This window comes from Alexandromys fortis, unplaced genomic scaffold (assembly GCF_014885135.2).
Source record: "Alexandromys fortis isolate MF-2015 unplaced genomic scaffold, M_Fortis_MF-2015_v1.1 scaffold_80, whole genome shotgun sequence".
In the NCBI taxonomy this organism is placed as follows: Eukaryota; Metazoa; Chordata; class Mammalia; order Rodentia; family Cricetidae; genus Alexandromys; species Alexandromys fortis.
The window spans coordinates 2,016,976-2,040,639 of NW_026068174.1; the positions used below are offsets into that span (position 1 = coordinate 2,016,976).

Sequence of the window (23,664 nt, forward strand, 5' to 3'; positions counted from 1 at the left end):
ACCAGCAGTTAATCTCTGTGGGCGGGGGGGGGGATGCACGCATGTACATGTGTTGTGATGCACATGTGGAGAATACCAGCAGTTACTCATGTGTGTGGGGGGTGCATGCATGCACACGTGTCATGATGCACATGTGGAGAAAACTAGCAGTTCCTTGTGTGTAGGTGTGTGCATGCATGCACACATGTCATGATGCACGTGTGGAGATCTGAGGACAACCTCTACTGCTGGTACTCACCCCTTCCACCTTGTTTGAGACCCTGGTCCCTCCTGTTATTGCTTCACACACTTGACTAGCTGTCCAAGCCTCTGGACATTCATCTGTCTCTCTCCCATCTCACCATAGGGGTGTGCTAGGTTTTCAGATATACATCTGCTACTGTGCCTGGCTTTCTTTATGTAGGTCCTGGAGATCCAAACTCAGGTGGTCAGGGTTGTGAGGCAAGCACTTGACCTACTAGATCATTACCCCAGTCGGCAAACCAGCAATTATCCCCTTAAAAAGGATATTGGAGCCCTTTATCCCTTTAGAAAGCTGGAGTTTTATCAATGAAGTTTATAAGTTTTCATTGCTGCTACTGAAGTCAGGGTGACCCGTGAAGATATGACTCATCCTTTAGTTATCCCAGAAACGTGAGCTCCAGCGGTTACCAACATGTGGGCTGGACCGCAAGTCCCATCCCTCCTCCACACCAGCTCCTGCCTCTGCTGAAGCTTGGTTACATAATGTGCTTGTCTGGCCATATGGCAGCTGCCCAGATTCATTTGAAGCCTCTGAGATCATCCTGTCTCCCATTTTACTGATGAGAAACCTGAGGTTTCAAGAGACCAAGGTCCTCGTTCAGGGTCATAGCACCAGAAATCCACAGAATACAGACAGGAACTCCAAACTCACACTGCCATTGGTTCAGACTGCTTTCCAAACCTCAGGTTCTCCACTCTGATTCACAGGGACATCTTATTCGACTCCCCTCTCAAGGTTCAGGGTCTGGGCTTCCTCCTTCTCCCACACTCGGATGTCCTGTTCCTGAAGTGAGGGACGCCCTGGGCCTAATTCGTGCTTGGGTCTATAGCGGTGCTTCTCAACCTTCCTAATGCTTCAAAGCGTTAATCCAGTTCCTTGTATTGTGGTGACCCCTAACCATAAAATTATTTTTGCTGTTGTGTCATAACTGTGATTTTTCTACTGTTAGAGATCATAATGTAATATATTTGACATGTGGATGGTTGTTTGACCCTGGCACTCACTGGTTAGGTCAGCCTCACTAATTGGTGAGCTGCAAACCAGTGAGAGACCCTTTCTTCCAACACAAGGCGGGGCTGGGGGGGGGATGCCTCAGCGTGTAAGTACTTCAAACAAAAGCATGAGGACTAGAGTTCAGATCCCCAGAACCCACATAAAACCCTATATGGTAGCACACCTCTGTAACCCAGTATTCCTACAAGAAGGAAGACAGATACAAAGGAGTTCCCAGCAGCCCAAGGGCCAGATAGCCTAGTGGAGAACAAGGAATGCTGCCTCAAACAAGGTAGAAGGCAAGGACCAAAATCCACAGATGTCCTCTGACTTATACACTCAATTCATAGTATGTATGTACCTGTACTCACACAGAGAAACACATACAAATATACACCCACACACATACACACACACATACACTTGCACACACACACACATATGCACACACATCCACACAAAGAAAACAAGGCATATGACTCCAGAAGAACGACACCAGATGTCATTTTCTTGCTTTCGTACTCAAACCCACACATGTGAATACAGACCTGCATGTGTGTGCATGCACGCACATGCACACGCGTACACACACACACACACACACACACAAGCTAATTAAATATGCCCACCTCCCTAGAAAGATCACTGGTCATTTTGTTGAGTTCTCTAAGTATAGCCCAAACCCTTGATCTGTTCTTCATAGTGGTACAGAATTCAGCTATTATCTGTCTCAATGATCTCTCCTGAAATATTTGTAATAGCCATCACGATTCTCTCTAAACCTGCTCATTTCTATTCTAAATACCCCCGTTGCACCAGACATCTCTTCTTTATATCTGACAGTGATCCAGGAAGAGACTTGATCGCCTCCTTAGCAGCCTCCTCCCGGACACATCCATCATGCAGGCAAGCAGACAGGAAGAGGTTTGCTGGGGGAGGTGCTGCCCATCCGTCAGCCACCGTGGAGCACAAAGCTGGGCAGGACTCGATAGGTGTGTTTGCTTTTGCAGCCTGTGAATAACTGAGCCTTGTGCAAATTAATCTTTTCTTACAACACAAATTTCAGCATTATCTCTTTCATTCATACTTTTTAATTTAGTCATTCAATGAATAAATCTTTACTAAGTATGTTAAGACAGGCCTTGTAAAGAATCCTTGGATAGACAGTAAGACATAATCTCACACTTTAAGGATAGGGCAAAGAGAGACCAATAAATGGACATCTCCTCTTATTTGAAGTCTGTTGGTTACTGCTAAGCCTCAGGACAGGTCCTGAGACTGTGGCAGCACAAGGGATGCTGTGGTCACTATTTTAAGAACTGATTCTGTCATCGGCTCAACAAGTGGCACCTGAAAGCTCCCACTCCAGAAACTCCTTCTTTGGGGATTGTACTCTGGTGAAAAGAGATCACATCTTCTCTCCGAGAGTAGCTCAGATCCAATGCAGGGACCAAGCCAGCCCCTTGCATGAATCAGCTCTGGCCTCTATCATGACTGTGTATAAGTTGAACTCTTCCCACCAAAGCACCCTCGATGTGTTTCCAAGAACCCTGCCAAATGGTCTTTCTATGCAGATGTCCATCTTCAAGCTACTTCCCGGGGGACTTGGCACATGAGCCAAAATGAGACAGTTGAGAGCTTGCCTTCTGGAGTGGAGAAATGGCATTCACCAGGTGATCCCACAAACACAAGCCATTGGGGCCATAAGGAAGGATGCATAGTACCATAAAAGAGGGTCCCTTAGTCAGCCCCGACTTCCGTGCTGCCAGATGAGCTCTGATGTTCAAGGGGATGTTAGCAAACCAAGAGTATACTGGAATGGAGGAGAGCAAGGAGTGCTACCAGAACCCCAGAGAGAGAGCGTCTCATTCTGAGGAGGAAGTGGCCAGCTGGGGCAGGTATTGGGAAGGGAGTGTGTCCCAGCTAGAGTAAAAGGAGAGGTGAGCATCTGCTCAGTGGAGGAGTGAGGGCCTTAGGGCATAGGGATCAGTATTGAAGGAATGTAGGATATTAGAGGAGAAGCAGAGCTTATTCACAAGACATAGGTAAGAGGGGGTCACACGGAGCTTAGCAGCTCTGGTATGCTAAGCCAACCAAAGCATTTGGTACGGTTTCCAGAAAGATCCTCCTGACTGCTGTGTAGAACCCTGATGGACGAGGGAGGGAGCAGGCAGTGAGACTCTGGAGCAGGCACTGCAGCTCACTAGGTCAGCGATGACACTCTAGGCTGGTGAGGAGGAGGAGGTTAACTGGGGGGCTAACTTCAAAGCAGAAGCGAGGCAATTTCAAGCTGTAAAGAACTGCTGCTCGTCTTCCCCCCCCCCCAGACCTCTAACTTGGACATCCAGGGCTGGAGAACTTCAGTGGAGTTCGGGAGACACAGCCAAAACTCAGTCCATAGATCAGAAGCCCCCAGGAGGCCACACTAAAAAGTCTCAGCCCCTCCCTCTGCCATGCCTGGGAACAGTGGGCACTGCAAGTTTCGAACACCAACTCACAGTTAGTTTGATTTACAAGTAGACATGCCAGGATGTGCTCTTGTTACATTGCTAAGAAATTAAGAAATGCTAGCGTGTGTGTGTGTGTGTGTGTGTGTGTGTGTGTGTTTTGCTGCTGTTTCATGGGATGGGATGCATGGAGCTTGGGCTTCATCAGACAGGCTGGGGTGGAAGCAAGTCCTAGGACTGCTTTTGACCTGCTCGGAAGGCTGTTTTGCCTCTTGAGAATTGTGTCTCTTCTTCTTCTAACAATGGGGATGAGAGCTGAGGGGGAGGGGGACTAAATGTGGCGCAGTACCTGGCACGCAGCAGACATCAGTCTAATTATCCCTCTGGGAAAGTCCTGCATCTGAGACTTGCAAAGTGGTCCCAGGCAAACAAGTGTATGGCTGCTGTAGCACGAATTTCTAATTGGTATTAATAATAAAAACCCAGAGTCAGTTTACAGGGGTTAATACTGAAGATCAGAGAAGCAGAACACCCAGCCACTAGAGAGTTCTTACCTCTGCCAATGCTTAGACCGAAGGGGTGATCTTGTCTCTACGAATCTTCAGACTGCATCCTCAGACTGTGTCTGTCTCCACCAAACCTCAGACTACATCTGAGCTCCTGTCTCCTCCCACCTTATTCCTCTCTCCGCCCAGCCATATCACTCCTGTCTCTACCTCTCTAGTGCTAGGGTTAAAGGCCTGTGACTCCCAAGTACTGGGATTAAAGGTGTGAGCCACCACAGTAGAGCTCCGTTTCTCTTTTAGACTGGATTAATTTCACGTAGTTCAAGGTGGCCTTGAACTCACAGAGATCCGTCTGCCTCTGTCTCCCGAGTGCTGGGATTAAAGGTGTCTGCCACCACTCCCTGGCCTCTATGGCTAACTAGTGACTTGGCTCTGTCTGCACTTTGATCTTTGGGCAGGCTTTATTTGTTAGATCACAAACGAAATATCACTACGGGCTGCCATTCACCCCAACATGGACAGTGGACAGGGCTGAAGCCACCGCAAAGATCACTGAGGAACTGATGCTGGATCCTCCAAATGGCTCGTCCGAACTTGGTCAGCTGGCACAGCCATCATTCTAGTTGGTCTCCAGGACAACTGAGAGAGGCAGGAATGGCCAGATCATTTGGCACATGACAGACCAGCAGCACGGGGCCTGAAATGGAAGAGCCTGGACTTCATTCCTACAGAATTCACTTGGCTATTATCCCCACTATTCAATGAGGAAACTGAAGATCAGAAAAAAAAAATTAGAAACCAGCCCAAGGTCAGCCAACCCAAGGCCTGCCTGCAGCATGGGATTTCATGATGCTGCTCCAAGATTCATCTCCTCGGAGCCTCGGTTGCAAATGGGACGGCAATCGATTTGACAAATGTATTATGGGAACCACCTGTCAGCCACCTTCACCGTGTCCATCTCTGCTCATCTCCACGTGGCTTTGTCAGGATGAGGATGAAGGCAAAGGCGGAGGAGGCTTCTGTTGGCAGCCCTGAAAGAGAGTTCTATCCCAGAGTCCTTGTATGCCTCCTGACTCACAGACCAGGAAAAGGAGCTAGCAAGGTCTGGTGCAGAGTGGTGAGGACAAGAAAGACAGGCTGTAGGGTACGTGGATGCAGACCCAATCCCTGTCACCACACCCTACCCCTGTAGGTGCTCACAACTCAGGAGGCATTATGAGGTAAAATATACTCCTCCCAGGTGAGCTTTACCTGACTTACCCGTTAAAGAACTGCATCTTGCAGCTAGATGGGCGTGGGTCTATAATGGCATTTATCTCTTTGACTATCAGAAACAGTCTTATTTCCATTTTTGCTTCAGCAGCTCCTGAGTTACCTGAGGGCAGCATCCATGTCCTGTCCACCTGTGTGATCCCAGGACCTACCACGATGGTTGAAATGTAACCACCCGTTAGATGTGAAGTAAAGAATGTTTTGTCTTCTGTTTTGAAAGCCTCCACTCACCTCAGGTATTTGGATCATAAGCCTAGGTCCTGTGGTCCATGAGAAGCACACCAACATGAGAATCTGGCTGCCAACCTCAGGTAGACAGGAAAGCAAGCATTGCTTGATAAACATTAGCCCAACTGCAAAGTTAATGAACAGAAGAATTGAGGTGTTTTATGACTTATTTTTAATTTTTCTTACTTATATGCATATACATATATGTGTTGTGTGAATGTATGCATACATGCATGCAGGTGTCCAAACAGCCAGAAAAGGGTATCTGATTTCCTGGAGCTAGAGATAAAGGCAGCTATGAGACTCCCAGTGTAGGTGCTGGGAACTGAACTAGGATCCTCTGCAAAATGTTCTGCACTGCGGAGCCATCTCTGCAGTCCAGCAGTCAGGATCTTATCTGGATGTCTATGCTCTCTCTGAGCTAGACCAGGGGCCAAACCTGTGGCAGTATTTTTAAAAACATGTAAAGACTTACCTCTGCTTCCATCAAACAAGAGATCCTTTTACCAAACCGTCCCACGCAGAAGCCCCGCCCCAACCACGGCAGCATGGCAGAGCTTACCTCCGTGTGCAGTGATAACAAATGAGATTCCTCCCCTTACTAACTTTACCTAACTCCTTCACAGCAGGCAGATTGCTAGACCAGAAAAGTTGCAAGGCCCAGAGGAGAGGATTGCTGGGGTAATCTATTCTGTCTGCTATGGACCTGGAAAGGAAAACAGCATCAAGCCGACTGCCTCTCTGCCCACCAGATCCACATCCCACATGTCAGGAGAAGGCAGGTTCATTAAACTACAAACACCCTCTCGCCCTGGTGAAGCCACAGAAACTGAATATTCATGGTACAAGCTTTGCTACTAAAATCCTAAGTCTCACAACAACTGAGACCAGGCATGGCAGAGAAGTAGACATCAATGGCGTTCTCAGAGAACTTGAAAGAACTGAAGTAGGTTTGACAGCAAGAAAAAAGAGAAGGAGCAGAAAGGAAGTGTGAGAATTTCAGAGCCTCGGCCCTCTGTGGATAGTCACCTGTCTGACCTTTTCTTGATAAGCTTTGACAATAAACCTGCCTTGGGATTGTTTTCTGCCCTGGCATTAATGGGAACATCTGCTTTTCGTCTGTAAACATCATAAACCATCATTTGGTCTCCACTGATGCATTGCTTCAATGCAGCCCTGAAGGATGGTGCAGAATTTCCCAGGAACACTCCATAACTCACTTTGGGGGGTGGGGAGTCCTTCCTCCCCCACCTCCCTTCTTCACCTACACAGAAAGGAAATTCCAGCAGGTACAATGAAACAGCTGCTCGGGGTGCTAAGTGGTCTCAATTCAGTCTTGACCGTCCAGGCATGAACCATACAGATTATTTGGGGTGTGGTGGCCTGCACTCTAATGCTGGTACTCAGAGGCAGATAGAGCTGGATCTCTAACATCCCTAGGCCAGCCTGGACTGCATAGTGAATTCAGGCCAGACAAGACTTCATAGTGCGACCCTGTCTAAAAACAAAATGAAAGGAAGCACTCACAGGGGGAAGGTGAGCCCACCCAAGCCCCTGGGGTTGATACTAGGAAGATAAATACCAGCTAGTGTAATACACACTTCATCTTCAGGAATACCCAAGGAATGTTCCAGAAGGAATCTGAGCAAACTGCGGGAAGGAGTCACCAAGTAGGCATGAATTTCTACAAGTTTAGCAGAGAGCAGTTGTAACAGCAGCAGGAATAGGTCAGTAGTCATGGGATCAGGTAAGGAGGTGCAGAGACCTGGCCATGGTAGCCGTGATACATTCTACTCTTTGGTTTTACAAGCTTGGCCTTGTAGTCCACATGAAAGTGAGACATGAGGTATTCACCTTCCCATCTGAATTCTTTGAGCACCACAGTCTCTAGATTCACCCATGTTTTTATAATTAACAATATTTACTTCTTTTTGAAAACTGAATAGGCTTAACCAAGGATGGATGAGTAGACCATTGACAGGCAGACAGACAGACAGATCTCACATTCTTCACTCAGTCACTGCGCTTCACTTGATTCCATTATCTTGGCACTGTGAAAACTGTACCATGGGAAACCAAGTATCTTTTTGACATACTGCCTTAATTCTCATGGATGTATACCTAGACATGGGGTTGCTGGATCACATAGAAGTTCCAGACTTATTTTTTGAGCCGTACCAAATGATTGCACTAATTTTCCCCCATCAACAGTGTTCAAGGGCTTGCCTTCTATTGTTCCCACATCCTTGCCAGCACTTGCTATCTTTTGTGAGCGTGCTAACAGCCATCCCCACAGGTGTGAGGTGTTAGCTCCTGCGGATTGAATTTGCATCTCCCTGATGACTAGTGGTAATGAGCATTTGTTCCAATATCTGATGGCCATTTGTAATGGCTGTTACAAGTGGCTGGGGGGAGTAAGAATGAAGGGGAAAGGGGCGACTTTAGTCAAAGGCACAAAGTTTTAATTAGACATGAGACATAGTTCTGAAGGTGAGCAGCATAGCCTGGTGCCCATGATGGGAACCATGCACCCAAAACCACATTTTATAGGAGCTCAGATTTCAGAGTTGGAAGGAGAATTCCTATCAATAATAAAATTGCTAGCTTATTTTATCTACTTGACATCTTCTGCAAACCTCTTTGCATTGACTGTCTCTAGGGTGATGGGGACATAGACTAAGGCATGTTGTTGAGTGTAGCAGGACTCGCAGCCTCCTCCTGATGCCCCCCCCCAGCCTGCTTTGCGTGGGAGGTGGAGAAGACTGAGACCACGGCCTTCACATCAGCAGAGCAGGAAAACAGTGACAGAAGGAGCAGGAATACGGAAACAGCAAGGGACAGTGGGAGTTTTGTGCCACACTTTCTTTTCTTCCCTTTCTTTCTGTGTTCCTGTCCTCCTTGAAGCAAGAAGTCTACCCTTCAGTTCCAGTCCCTACACTGGCTGTGGCTAGTGGGGTGTTCTGTATAGTCTGCTTTGGCCCATTAAAAATGTGCTCAGCTTAGTCGATGTTCAATGTTGTTTATTCATTCTTGAGCTTCACACACACATGCAATGTACTTTGATCATATTTAACCTCACTACACCCACTACATCTTCCTAGACCCACCTCCAACTCTCTCACCATGCTGGAATGTTGACTGACTTAGTCTGGTTCAGGCCTTGGGCAGGTAACCACAACTGCAGAGTTGTGCAGGAGTCCCACTGTACCTAGAAGACACTGTCCACTACAGTCCTCCTTAACTTCTGACTCTTACAATCTTTCTGCCCCTATTCCGAGATGACCCTTGAACCCTGAGGGAGGGGCGATCTAGATATCCCATTGCGGCTAAGGATCCCACAGACACTTACCTGACGTCCACTACACAAGAAACTTCTTTGATGGCGTTCAAGAGTGACATTCATCTACTGGTAGAAATATGAGCTTAGAGGGCAGTTTGTTACTATCTCCATTTAGCAAAATAGTAGTGGTATGTGCACCTCCAGGGCCTCTGACTCCCCAACCATGGGCTCTTAGACAGATTTATAGCACTGGCCTGTGTTTCATCTTGTGGAGTGGGCCTTAAATCAATCAAAAAGTGGTTTGTTACACTCATAAAATTCATGTCAAATGTGCTCATTTTGATTTGACTTGTCTTGGCCTCATTCGGGGTGACATCATAGTGGTGGTCAGATCAAGGGACCAGGCTGATCCAGAGAGACTCCAATGCTAATTCCTCTCAGTCCTGGCCTCTCTGCCTTCATCATTACCCTTGTCCCACAGCTGAGCCGTGGGTCATAAAGTACCTACTATGTGCCAGGTATCAGATAAGGCTCTGGGAATACAGAGATGAAAATAACCAAACTCCTATTAGCAATAAGTACCTACTCTGTGCCAGATATCAAATAAGGCTCTGGGAATCCAGAGATGAAAGTAACCCAACTCCTATTAGCAATAGGAGACAGCTTGTAAGAACCTCAGAAAAATACTAGCAAACCTGCCCTCACATCCATTTAAAATATGCATCAGGCCCTGGTGTCTGTTGGCTGCTCCCAAGCCAACCACGCTGTAGTCAAACCTGAAAGAACTCTGGTACCCACCACCAAGGGCCTCCATGTGGGATTCCCTAATGAGTGGCAGGAAAGGGTCTTTAGCAGCCTGGTAGTTTGAATGTCTTTCCAGGAGAATGGCCTCAAAGAACTCACTGGCCTTCCGGGTGATTTCAATAACAACCCACCCAGATAACAACTGCTTACCTTGTGTTGGACTTAAAGGGGGAACACTCCACACTGCCCCAGCTCCCTGCATGCTAGTGTCCTAACAGACAGAACTGCTGTACCATGAGACTTTCTTTTACAAAGTGCTCCACACCTCTTCCTGCATGGTGTTTAGGTTAGGGTTTGTAGTGAGAATCCACGAGAGTCTGGGAGAGGTTCGAAAGAATTTATTTAGGTGCATAATAGGGGTGAACGCTCATGGACACAGGATACACTGCTGTGGTTGTTCTGCCCAAGGGGAAAGAGCACCAACAGCAAGCCACCTGCTTAGATCCTAACATCAAGCCTGCTCAAGAACAAGAGAGAGCAAGTAACTGCCCCCACCTTTCCTTTAATGAGGTCTATGGGAAGAACAGAAGTATCACCTCAATAGGATCAGATAGCCCAAGGTCATGGGTGGAGCGAATACCTACTACACTTCCCCCTTCTGTATAAATGAGAAGGTTCTAAACAAAATTATATACGATAAGGGCAATTATCAAGTTTTGTCCAGGAGAAAGAAAGGGTAATAACATACACAAAAATAGAACTATAAAGAAACAAGAACAACATCAAGCAAGAAACAGATACTAAATGTCCAGGCCATAGGTAACTGGCAAATAACAGAGATTATTCCAACAGCTGTCCCATCCTGAAGAGCCTAAGTCTTGTACCTAATGTACCTAGCTTAAATATGAGAGGATAGTAGCTTTGACTATATGAGGTTTGACTTCTAACCTCATCAAAGGCCCAAGAAGGAAAATAATATTACCTGAGTAAGCAGGAAGTACAAGCAAGTGACTTCCAAGAGATGCAAGAAATGACAGAAACAGCTGGCTGCCAGGACAGTCACCCAAAGACTCTCTGAAAGAGTGAGCAACTAAACCCCTCCTTCCTTTAAAGGGGTCTCTTGGCAGAGCAGAAGCACCGCCTCTATTGGGTCAGATAGCCCAAGGTCATGGGCAGAGCAAACACCCACTACAAGGGTTAGCTTAGCTCTAGCTAGCTAGCACTAGAAAGGCCTTGGTGCACTCTAGTATTGGAGACATGAAGCAGAGTTAGCCCAGTAAATGTCACATGGAGACAAGTGGTCTTTGAGCATAGGGCTAAGGGGTCTCACAACCATACCATACATTCAAATAATGCTAAGCCTCTTAAGGATTTTTTTTTACTATTTTTTTCAATTGACAAGTAATAATTGTGCATAGGTATGGGGTGTCTCCTTGTATATAGATGATCAAGTGAAATTAATTAGCATATCTTTCCCTGGAAATATGTATCTTTTCCTTGTGGTATGACGATCTTAAATCTTCTTTTTAAAGCTGTTTTTAAATGTGTGATACATCATGATGGGTTGTAGTTATCATCCCTCTTTCCCGCATGAAATTTTGTGCACACTGATGAACCCCTGTCTTCCTCCACCGGCCCCGCCATTTGTGACTACCCTGTACTCCGTGCCTCTGAGAACTTGACTGTTTCCACGGACAGCTGAGCCCGTTGCTTATTTACTGAAGCCCTCTTCTTCTATCAGCTCCCCCACGTAAAGTGTGGTGTTAGCAGGGCGCTTCCTCGCTGTGGTTTAGCCTTTCAGGGTCTCTCGGCGTCCACATCTGCAAGCCGGGAGAGTGACACACCAAGGAGCTCTGGGAATCTTAAAAGAGAGCATGCTTAAAGAAGTTGGCACAGGCACATGCTCAGTGATATGACCAAAGTCCTGGGAAAGATGGTGGTCTCCTAATAAAGAAGTGGGACAACAGAGAACGTGTATCCTCTCTCTTACCCTCTTTCTCTTGCAACCAGGAACAGCATCTGCCACACGAACGTGCTTTCATGAGTGTTTACTAAAGTCATATGTGTGTGTGCACGCGCGCGTGTGTTCATGTGGATCATTTGCACCTGTTTTCAGATGCATATGGAGGTCAGAGGTCAACATTCAGTGTCTTCTACAACTGCTTCTCTACCTTAATTTTTGAGACAGGGTGTCTCATGAAACCTGGAGTTTGTCAATTGGCTCAGGCTAGTAGGCGAGTGACCTCTACCTGGCCCTCCCACCCCAACCCCCCATGTTTCCAGTGCAGGGATAACAGACATATTCAGCCACATCTGGCTCTTAGGTGGGTGCTGGGGATCTGAACTCAAGTTCTTCTATTTGCCCAACAGACATTTTACTGACCGAGTCACCTCCCCAGCCCCCAGACCCCAGCATCATCCTTTTAATCTTCTTGGGGGTACAGGCACAGTCAGACTTCTTAGAATACAATAAGTGGTCAAAGCATCCTGCGGCAGGAACAAATGAATTAGCATGCAGGTGCTTGAATAAGATACTGCCCCGGCCTTGCCAGAGCTGACCAGCCACTCAGACTCTGTGCTAATATGTCTCTCTCTCTGGAGCTCATTCCAAACTCCTTTCCTGCAATGTCAGAAAACAGAAGACAGATTCATTTTGTTTCCTGGAAGTCTGATAAAGACCTTTCACTGCGCCACTGTGTGAAATGTATTTGAAGAACTTCAAAGAGAGCGGAAGAAAAATTACAACGATGAACCCTTAACAAGCACATTATCTTGAAAACAGCCAATGAGAAACTCCGGTGGTTTCCATTGAGAGGAAAGCTGAACGGGGAAGCGCGGTGGGGAAGGCTGAGGCTCTGAGTATTTTCAGAACCATGCAATTTCATTTCCTTCGAGTGTAATAAGTGAGACAGGAAGAGAAGTGCACTGCCCAGAAGATGCCCTAAAGGTCAGGGTTAATGAGCAGGTTAGAAGGTTCGAAGCTTGCAGGCCCAGGTGTGTGATGCCCGGTGGATGCTTCCATGGCTCCTAAGGGGCTTATACATAATTAATTTTCCTAAGTAGATACATGGTGTAGCAATGTTGTCTGCACTTTTAATTTGACCAAAGACGGTGTCTTTGTGGGTCTCAACCATTCCTGACCTTTCCCTGCAATAACTCCGCGTTGTATTTCCCGTAACCCATGAATCAGGATTCCCCGACATTTCATACCAACCCAGAAACAGGCCCCCGTAGCCCAAGTGCAGTGCCCCAGAAAGGATCCCAAATATGGCATCCGGGTTCTGACAGGTGCAGCTGGCCTTAGCTATCAAGCCCAAGGTTGATTGTCATGCCTTCCCCAGGGCAGCGGTGTGTTCCAGGGCAAAGCATTGCACCTCTCTGAGCCTTAGACTCTCCCTGTTAGAAATGAGAAATCCAGAGGACTCTCGTGGTGTCTGGCACTCTTAGAATTCTTCTAACTCTGAGATGTCTTTTCCACGCCAGATGGGAGAGCCTTAGGCAAGAAACCGGCTTGCCAGCCTGCTGAGATCTGAGCAGGCTGGGAGAGGCATGTGGGTGTGAGCTGCAGCTTTGGGAGCCAGTGAAGTCAAGAGCATGGGCCTTTGGAATAAGGAAGAGACTCGCCCTGGCTTTTGACTACCAGCTGTGTAGCCTGACTCAGCCTCCCTGAGTCTCTCCCTCCCTGTCTGGAAAGAAGGACTGTACTCCTGTCACCACAGGGCAGAGTAAGGACAGTAGGTACAGGGTCACCTAAGGCAATCTGAGGAGGTGGAAGGTAACAAAACCCGTCTACAGCTTCCAAGCTGCAGGAAGAGGTTCTGGAAAGCCAGGTACACTGTCCCCACCCCTGATCCCCATGCTTCATTGATTTAGAACATCCAGTTTGGGATTGGCCACACATCTACATTGACTTAGTTGTTGAGATCCAAATGTAGATTTCACACTATGCTGGATGTGTGAAAGAATTGTGCTTTCCCCAGGACTCTTAGCCTGTGGAAATCCTGTTAGCTCTCCTAGGCTTCCAGCTACAAGCTTAGTACTATTAAGAAATAAGAAGTCAATGGCACAGGACTGTTTTCGGTTCTTCTAACAACTTGAAGATGAACTGGGTAGAGTGGAGGATACACAAGACAGGAGTCTCAAGGCTACCATTCTTAAGTTCATCTCAGTCTCTCCTTGTTCTTGCCACTACAATAAATCTCCCTATAGCACGTCTCTCTATAGCGCATCTCTCTATAGCATATCTTTCTATAGCGCATCTCTCTACAGTGTATCTCCCTATAGCGCATCTCCCTACAGTGTATCTCCCTATAGCGCATCTCCCTACAGTGTATCTCCCTATAGCGCATCTCCCTACAGTGTATCTCCCTATAGCGCATCTCCCTACAGTGTATCTCCCTATAGCGCATCTCTCTACAGTGTATCTCCCTATAGCGCATCTCTCTTCTGCTGAAAGAATGAGCACAGATCCTCTCTCTGATGCAATCGCTAAAGTGACACTGCTGCTTTACCAGTTTCTCAAGCACAGTCACTATCATTCTCTCCATTAGGCGCTGTCGCCCAACCAAGGTTATGATGCCCGGGTTAAAAGAGAAAACTGGACTTAGGAATGCCCCATGATTATTCAGGGCCACAGAGTTGACAAGATGCCTTGGCCCCATCCTGTCTGACTGGAAATTCGATGGCTCCTTCTTTTTAACTTTGTCAAGAGAAAGATCCCAGTCTCTGTCTCCACAACCACGTAAGATGTCTGACTCTCCTGATGGTTAGGACCACCAAGGGAAGAACGAGATAGGTGGTACCTGTGAAAGTGCCAATCACAGGCAGCACTGAGCAGAATCAGGAGCTGCCAGCTTCCTTCCCTCCAATCTTACAGAGCCACTCAGAAAGTTGAAGGGGTTTGTAGACACTGTAGCCTATGAGCAAGGCACTGTGAAGATACTAGCAATTACCATCATGGCCATGTATCACATTCTCAGTCCATCTAGAGTCCAGTCTGAAGGATGCACATTGCTTAATCCTCATTAAGCCTTACAAACCAATCCAGCTCAAAGACGGTCTCGACTTGCAGAAATCGGCGAGCCCATCCCCGTGAGCCACAAATGGGGCTGTCAACTCTTACCAGTAAGGCAGAGAAATGCCAGGAAGAATGGCAGATCTGGAGAAGCAGAGAGCTTGGCCTGACAGCCTAGACTTGAATAAATTGTATTTTCTGCCCGGGGGCGATAAGGTGTAAATCTGAAGCATGTGTTACACTTACCCATCATTATGTCCTGAAATAGGGAAGGAGAACTGCATCTTGTCCGAAGTTTGTAGAAAAATTGTGCTCTGTGTAAATAGCTCAGCAGCCTTTGATGCTGAGCCGAGAGGGAAATAATCCTCAGAAAAACAAGCAGGAGCAGCAGACTCCACAGCCCAGGAAGAGAGGCAGGGGAGGCACCAGCCAGTAGGCACTGTGCTTTCTCAGAGCCCCCAGGACTGCACACACAAAGCTAAACTGTCTCCCCATCATCTTAGCTCCTGATAGGATTATTTGCTCTAACATCTTCGTAGAGATGCAAACATGTTTAGTGCAGGTAAAGAGGAAGCTGGGTAAGAGACAGGGGAGGGGAGAGGATTGGATAAGACTTCGGCATGAGCGCTGGACAGAATCAGGTGTGGCTACCCATCTTACAAGTGCACACCACAGAGGTAGACAAGGGGACATGGGGCAGCAACACCTTGGAACCCATTCATTCACTCACTCATTGATTCATTCACCCATTCAACAAAATACACACTTCCTGTCGTCTAGAAACTTACAGTCTAGTGAGGTAATAATGACCTAGTTTCACCCTGTGGCAGAGAAACACAGACTGGGTGAGATAATAAGGCAAGAAGGCTGAACCCATGCAGATCCTGGAGCCAGAGACTGAGGCGGGTGAGTGAGGCATGGCTGGGAGGATGGAGTGTGATGCATGCTAAGTATGTGGGGAGAATATTCCAGACAGAAGAAACCTGTGGACAGGCCCTGTGGGGGAAGAGCCACCGGACCTCCGGGAACTGAATTGCCCGGGAATATGAAACATAAAGGGGAAGAAGGGAGAAGGAGGATGTGCAAGACTCTAGAGGGTCTGAGGCTTTAATAGGAGGCATTAGGCTTCTTCCTGCTGGGCCTGTGTTGTGCGTCACTATTCCTAGGGAGGTCTGAACGGGGCTACTAACCCCAGACAGGGAACTAATGAAAACAGATCAAAGTGTGGCTACCACACTTGTCCGACTTGGTGAACCAATGAGTTTTAGTGGAGTTACTTATAGGAATGTGGGTGCGAGGTTACTTACAGGGGCAAGAACAACTCAATGACAACTCCACCACCAAAATCCCACCACAGCATGACTGGAGGTGCACAAAGGCAAGAAACCGGGAGTGCACTGCACAGCCCGCAGGCCGCTCAACAGATTGGACGGGGTTTGTCTTTTGTAGATAGCTCTGCTAAGCTCTGCTTCCTCCAGTCTGCCTGGCTGCTCAGAGAGTCTTCCAGGCAGCTGAGCTCATTCCACAGTGTCTCAGCAATCGTTACTGCTTATAAATGCTTGCGGAGAGAGGGGCCCAGTGAATCTGGTCAGTTTCACAGACTTCCTGAAGCTATTTTGAGCTGTTTACTTCCTGTCTTAATGAGTTTCCCTGCAGGATGGGGTGTTGCACCTCCCCTTGGAGCATCCTATTGTTTCACCTCCCTGTAAACATCTTAATGAGCTTTGCTCCAAGATGGAAGGTTTTCCTCTCAGAGGCAAGTGCAGCACAGCAGCCTGACTTGCAAGAAGAACTTGGCCGCCATAGACCACCAGACTTGATAATGGTCAGCCTGGTGCCCAACCCTGATCCACTCTGCCCAATCAGTCCACAAAGGCACACTGGAGAATGTGCCCCAGCACCCTCCCGGGAGTAAGGGCAACAAATAGAAGCCTGGTGTGAGTGCACTGGCAGGAACTAACATCTGGGCTGGAATGAGGGCCCAGCCTGGCAAGGGCCTGTCAAAGAGCAGGATGTAACTCTCTGTGCTCCCCACACTAAGGGACTTTCCACTCTTTTCTCCACAGAGAAGGACTTCAGCTCACCGGCTTCAGCTCCCGCTGAGCCTGCATAGAGAGGACAAGCAGTAGCTAAGAGAAGTTCACAGGGGAGGGACCAAAGAAAGCTCTACATCCTGTCCAACTGAGGGAGACCACCTCAAAGAAGGACAAAGATTTCAATGAGTGTTCTACTCAGACACATCCTCACTGTGGAACGTCGGGCAGTCTCAACCTCCCTGGTCTTCGTGCCCTTATCTATAAAGGGAGGGGGATGAATGAGATGATCTCCTGGACCACTCCATCCCTCTCTGTTGCTCGGGGGTGGGGTGTCACTGCCTTTATCAAGTCTCTTGGCACAGCACGTGTGTGGCCAGGCTAGGATCTGGACTAACTTCAGGAATAGACAGCACATTCTATCCTTGGCCCAATATTCTAAAGGTCAAGGGCTAAATAGTGGAGGAAAAGGAAGTTAATTGGGGCAGCTGGGATGTGCAATAATTAGACACTAGGCTGGAATTTGCTTTTACCAACAAATCTCGCCATGCGGATGGGCTAAGTGTAATTATGGGTAGTTTTCGAGGCTAAGTGTTTATAGTGTCTATACACATTAAGGAAAAGAAGGGAGGGCTTTGTTGAAACACCCCGGAAGTCATTCCTGACATAGTCAACCCCTCGCAATGATTGTGCTCACTATAAAATGTGCTGCTTGTTGCCTTACCAGCATCTCTCCAGGGGACAGGTTCATTAGCTGAGTCCAGTCACTGTGTGCAACAGCGAAGAGAAAGTTCAGTTCTTTGAGGAACTGTTTGCTTAGGGCATTTGGCTCTCTAGCTCTTCTCCCACCGTGAGCCGAGAGAGCAACCTGGCCATCCTAAAGCAGTACAGCTAGCCAGCGACTGAGTCGTTCTGTATAATGGAGAAGATGTAGGGCTGTTCTACTAGCACTTCTTGCAGATGCTAAAGGCAGACAGTAGTCCCTAGGGGTTTGCCACTGTCCTGTTCCTTGCACATTGTAGGAGCACACATGAATAATGACTAGCTGATTAAAAACAAGCAAAGTGGAGAAGCAGCGAAGAAGGTGCTTCCTCTCTGGGAGGTGACCCAGTGACCCAGAGCCCTGTGTTCCTTCTGGGACAGCATAACCAGGGAATTGTGTTTGATGTGGATTTGAATCCCAGCTTCTCTTGTTACTAGTTTTGGAGTTTTAATTTCCTTGATTTTCATCTCCGCACAATGGGTCTGCGATACTCGTCCACAGTCACTGCTGTGAAGACCAAATTCAGTAACCATCCAAAGTCCAACACAGTGACTGACACATGGTCTTCTTTGTCTTCCTTTTTGTGGCCCTTAAGAGCTGCTCAAGAAAGGCAGTCCCCAGGGCAGCACTTGCGCTCAACCTGGCCCTGACTGAATGGCAGGGAGCCAGAGGGAAGTGGCCTGCACCCAGATCTCAGTGGCTGCAGGAATTCAATTCAGTCAGCATGGCTTTCTTCCAGCCAATCTTGCCAGATGTATTTGGCTTCAGCTCGAGGTTGCAAAGTGGTTATATAACCAAAAATCAAAAAAAAAAAAAAAAAAAAAAAAAAGGAAAAAAAGAAAAACACTAGCATTTACAGAAAGCTCATAGTTTTTAGAGCATTTTCGGTATGGATTATCTCAGCTGATCCTCTCAGTGACCTTGAGAAGAAGCAGAGTCCTGGACTAGAACTCCCATTTTACAGACAAGGGAACCATGGCTTAAAGGGTTTATTTGGTGCATTTAATACCAAATACTGAGGGACAAGGTGAAAACTTGGACAGAGCTCTCTCTCATCCCTTACCCTGGACTTCTTCCACATGACATCTTTATAATCATGCTTTCATCAAGCAAAAATAGAATAAGCCTGTTCTGTGTGCCAGCTAAGTGCTAGGACTCAGAAGTGAAAGGCGGAGTCAAGTTCAGGAGAGGTGCATTCAGTATGATGGAAGCTGTGGGGAAGATACAAGGAGAGGCAAGAAAGAAGGGTCACCCAGCCTGCAAGTCTTCCTGGAGGAGAAGAGGCATCAGTTTAGCCTTGGAGACAGTGAGTGGTTGTCCAGGCAGAGAAGAATGAGCAGATTTACAGAAGCAGGTAGACCAGAAGGGTATACTCCAGGGCTACAGACCTATGGCCCTGACTCCACCTCCACTCTCTCGCTCATCCACTCATTTAACATGTATTTATGGCGTCTGTGTGCCAGACACTGTGTGAGCTACTGGGGGAAGACACATGAATGTGCAAGCAGATGTAGTCTTGCTTACTTTGTAAGTTTTGCTTACTTCCTGTACCTTTGTTACTTCCTACCTCTTGATGTACCTCTCTCTGGCCTTCAGAAGAAAATGTTTCTGATGTAGAAGAAATAGCAACATAAGTAGAATATTGGAGCAAGTCCTGTGCCTTCTGGGACAGGCGGAGTGTGGGGGGGGGGGCATCTGTGGGACATCTAGAAGGAGTTTCTCAAAGTCGTGTCATTGTATCTGCAGCCTGGGAAGGAGCCTGAAGCTGGGGGTATGGCTTAGAGGGTCAAGAGTTTCAAGATGATGTTACATGCTTGGAAGTGGGTGGAATTTTCGCGGGATGGGGGGATGCCCAGAAGGAAAAGTGGTCAGATACCACTCAACAAGCCCCTGGGAGTACCCACGTTTCTTATTTGATACCAAAATCTTACTTGACAGACAACCAGCCATTAGGCAAGATAAGGAATAGAGAAATCTTTAGTACAAGAGGGTTAAGATTAGTGGGCAGTAGAGACTCTGACTGGCTGTGGGAGTTCTAAGGTCTTGCCCATCCCTGGAGCTCAATGTGATGTCACCATGTCCTTTTCTATCTCTCTTTTTCTTCTCTCCTTCAGGTGTTTACAAAATATGGGAAGTGTTACATGTTTAACTCAGGCGAGGATGGCAAGCCTCTGCTCACCACAGTCAAGGGGGGGACGGGCAACGGGCTGGAGATCATGCTGGACATTCAGCAAGATGAGTACCTGCCCATCTGGGGAGAGACAGGTGAGCTGGGCCCAGAGACTCTGGCACCGGGTGGTGGCGAGGGATGCAGGCTTCCCTCGGAAAGGTTGATGTGAGCCAAGTAGGTTGCTCTTTGGCAAGGGGTCAGGTATATTCTGACAGATGGTAAAGCTGTCCCTGGCATGCTTATGCCCCTGGTTCCCTCGGATTCCTCCAGGTTAGAGGATAAAGGATGTGAGTTTGGGGGAGAGAGAGAAGGCAGGGAGAGGAGGTATAGAAGAAGGTTCAAAGAAACTGTTATGGTTGCGGGTGAGTGGTTTGATCTGGGGGGAGAAGGGAGTGGAAGAGACCAACATAATCTTCTCTGAGCCATCTCAAATACCAGATCTATCCATGAAGTCCAACTACAAGGATACCAGGATATGCCTGGGGACTATGGAGGAGGAGGATACAAGGTGTTAGAAAATCAATGAACATGGAACTGGGGACATGAAACCATGCATGTGTGAGGTCCTAGAGTTCTGTGCGTGCTGCTTTAAGTATTCATTCTTTTTATTCTGTAGTTTATCATTAGCAGTCAAAGTAAGAATGTTACGATGTGTCTTAGTGTTTCTGTTAATATGAAGAGACACCATGGCCACAGCAACTCTTTAAAGGAAAACGTTTTATTGGGACTGGCTTACAGTTCCGAGGTTAGTCCGTTGTCATCATGGCAGGAAGCATAGTGGTGTGCAGACAGACAAGGTGCTGGAGAGGTACCTGAGAGTTCTATGTCTGGAATGGCAGGCAGCAGGAAGAGACAGTGAGCAGTAGCCTAGCATGCACTTCTAAAACCCAAGGCCTACCCCTAGTGAAACACTCTCCAAAAAGACGACATACAAACCAGAAGGCCACACTTTCTAATAGTGTCACTCCCTCTGGACCTATGGGGGCCATTTTCATTCAAACCACCACATGGGAGGGGGAGACTAAGAAGTCATTGATCACAGCCTAGTAAAAGGAAGAAATGCCCCATGGTACAAGTGGGGACACAGGGAAAGGCTCTGGGTACACAGTGTAATTTTGAATGGAGTCTTGAGATGGCCCTGAATTATCTAGGTGAGACTAATGTCATCAAAAAGGTGTCTATAAGAGGGGCATAGGAAGGTCAGGAAGAGGAAAGGGCAGTGTGATCACAGTAGCCATAAGCCAAGGAATGCAGGAAGGTTCTAGAGTTTCACCAGAAAAAGAATATCAAGATGTGTCTAAGACTAACAGTCAGAGATATAAATAGTATCCATTTAGTAGTAATGTTGTACACAGGGCACATCAGGGAGTATCTCTGTCACTGTTCTGTTACTGTGAAGAAACACCATGACCGTGGCAAACTCTTATAAAGGAAACCATTTAACTGGGGCTGGCTTACAGTCTCAGAGGTTTAGTCCATTGGCATCATGGCGAGAAACATGGCAGCAGGCAGGCAGACATGGTGCTGAAGAAGTAGCTGAGAGTTCTATATCTGGGTCTTCAGGCAGCAGAAAGAGAGCGACTCTGGGCCTAGCTCTTGCTTCTGAGACCTCCAAGCTCACCCCCAGTGACATACTTCCTCCATCAAGACCACACCTACCCCTACCAAGGCCTAATTATTTCAAATAATGCCACTCTCTGGTGACCAAACAGTCTTATTCAAACCACTACATTCCACTCTCTTGCTCACATAGGCTTATAGCCTTATCATAATGCAAAAAATATGTATTTAGTCCAACTTCAAAAGTCCCCATGGTCTATCACAGTCTCAACACTTTCAAATTCCGAAGTTCAAAGTCTCTTCTGAGACTCAAGGAAATCTCTTAACTGTAACCTTGTAAAATCGAAATCAAAAAGCAGATCGCATACTTCCAATCTACAATGGCACAGGATATATATTACCATTCCAAAAGGTAGGAAAGGGAGCAAAGTGAGAAGGAAATACTGTACCAAAGAAAGTCTGAAAACCAGCTGGGCAAACTCCAGACTGCATCTCCATGTCTGATGTCAAAGGGCTCTTCAGATCTCCAACTCCTTTCGGCTTTGTTGGCTACAACACACTTTTCTCTCTTGGGCTGGTTCCCCACCTAGTCTGCAGCTCTCAGAAAGTATCCCATGGCTCTGGCTACTCCAGCATCTTAGGGTCTTCAACACAATCCAGGCTTCACCTTGGAATCTCTAACACAATCCAGGCTTCACCTTGGAGTCTCTAACACAATCCAGGCTTCGCCTTCACAGCTTCATGCAGTGGCCTCTCTAGGCCTCCGTTCAGGGACACCCCTGCCACATGCCTGACCTCAGCAGCTTTCCTTAGCCATGGAGAAAGATTGCACAACACCTGCCTTCTGCCTTGACTCTAAAGACAGAACCATGTAGCCAAAGCTTCCAAATTCTGTTGCTTTCTGGGGATTTAAATTTGACTTCTCATTCAAATATATTTTCATAGGCTTTCTGTTTTCTGTGGTTTCTTTACTGCTTAAGCTTTCCCTTAATTCCTTTCCACAAGTTGGAAGCTCAGTTGGGTGGGATCTTGCCTTGAGTTCACTGCTCCTTTCATTCAGTTTAGCATCAGGCTTTCCTCTAAACTCTCTCTCTTTTTAGCACTAGTCTTAGCTCCAATATACTTCCTGGTTCTCCTTTTCTCCTCAAATTGTACATTTTTTATTTTTCCTTGTTCATCTTGCTCCTTTTCATTATAGATCTGCATAAGAGTGTCCACTAACAACCACATGACACAGTCTTGAAATCTTCTCTGCAACACCATTAATCAAAATTTTTTTTTTGCCTCAGGCAGATTTTCTGGACAGGGTCAAAAAGCAGCAACATTCTTTGCAAAAATATTGCAAGAATGGTCTCTGAACCACTTACTTATATTCTTCCCCACTGAAACTTCTTGAGCTCTGGCCCCCACCATTCAAATTGCCCTCAGCACTGTCTTCTATGTTCCTACTAGGATGGCCCATTAAGCCCCACTTAAAGTGTTCAACTGCTTTCCTTATCCAAAGTCCTAAAATCCATATTCTGCCAACATAAGAGTGTGGTCAAGCCTATCACAAGAATACACTCCCTGGTATTAACTTCTTTCTAGTCATTGTTTTATTGATATTGAAGAGACAACGTGACCATGACAACTCTCATAAAGGAAAGCATTTAATTGGGGCTGGCTTATGGTTTCACAGGTTTAGTCCATTATCAGCATGGCACAAAGCATAGCAGCATGCAGACAGAAATGGTACTGGAGAAGGAGCCAAGAGTTCTGCATTCAGATTAGCAGGCAGCAGGAAGAGAGAGCCACTGGGTCTGGCTCCAGCTTCCGAAACCTCCAAGCCCACCCCCAAAGTCACACTTCTTCCAACAAGCCCCCACCTCCTAATCCTTCTAGGCTATGCCACTCCCTGATGACTAAGCATTCAAATGCACAGTCTATGGGGGCCATTCTTATTCAAAACAGCACAGGGAGGATAGCTGAGCAGGTGAGATGAGCCTGAAGAGACCAGCAGAGAAGAGTAGAAAGAGTAGATCCAGCAGAAGAGAGAGCCTGAGCCTTAAAGCCAGAGCTGAGAAAGAGAGAGAGGCCAGACACCCCTGACCCTATATTTTGTTGCCCCTCCCATGCTTACTCTCACTGAGGAAGAGCCTGAGGCCTGGCTTCTCCATAGCCCTGCCTTCCAGCTGCCAAGGCAGAAGGCTTTCAGCCCTGAAGATGACCAGCTGCAGTGACAAGCATTGTCCTGCAACCAAACTGTCTCCTTCTCCCCAGCACCTCATCTGAGCACCCTGATGGGGAGAGGTGACCATGGTCATTGACGCCCACATGATGGGTATCTCTCAGTTGCTTCAGCTGGGAAAGTAAACTCTCCCTATCTAGGAGGTAAAATCTCCCCATACCACATGCAGCAGGATAAAAGTCT

At 47.2% G+C, this 23,664-nt stretch overlaps 1 protein-coding gene and 1 long non-coding RNA gene across 3 annotated transcripts in view; one reads left to right on the plus strand and one right to left on the minus strand.

Annotated features, from left to right (window-relative positions):
* The window catches only part of Asic2 (acid sensing ion channel subunit 2), a 1,083,285-nt gene that overhangs the window by 957,317 nt on the left and 102,304 nt on the right, over positions 1–23,664 (plus strand). For both annotated transcript variants that reach the window (XM_050128719.1, XM_050128718.1), the window contains exon 2: positions 19,639–19,789. In XM_050128719.1, coding sequence (XP_049984676.1) covers positions 19,639–19,789 — 151 coding nt within the window. The remainder of the gene's footprint in view (positions 1–19,638; positions 19,790–23,664) is intronic.
* On the minus strand, positions 4,663–5,802 carry LOC126492367 (uncharacterized). Its single transcript, XR_007589573.1, has 3 exons — positions 5,694–5,802; positions 5,123–5,221; positions 4,663–4,887 (listed from the first exon to the last, which is right to left on the minus strand). It is a non-coding gene; the product is annotated as an uncharacterized lncRNA (long non-coding RNA).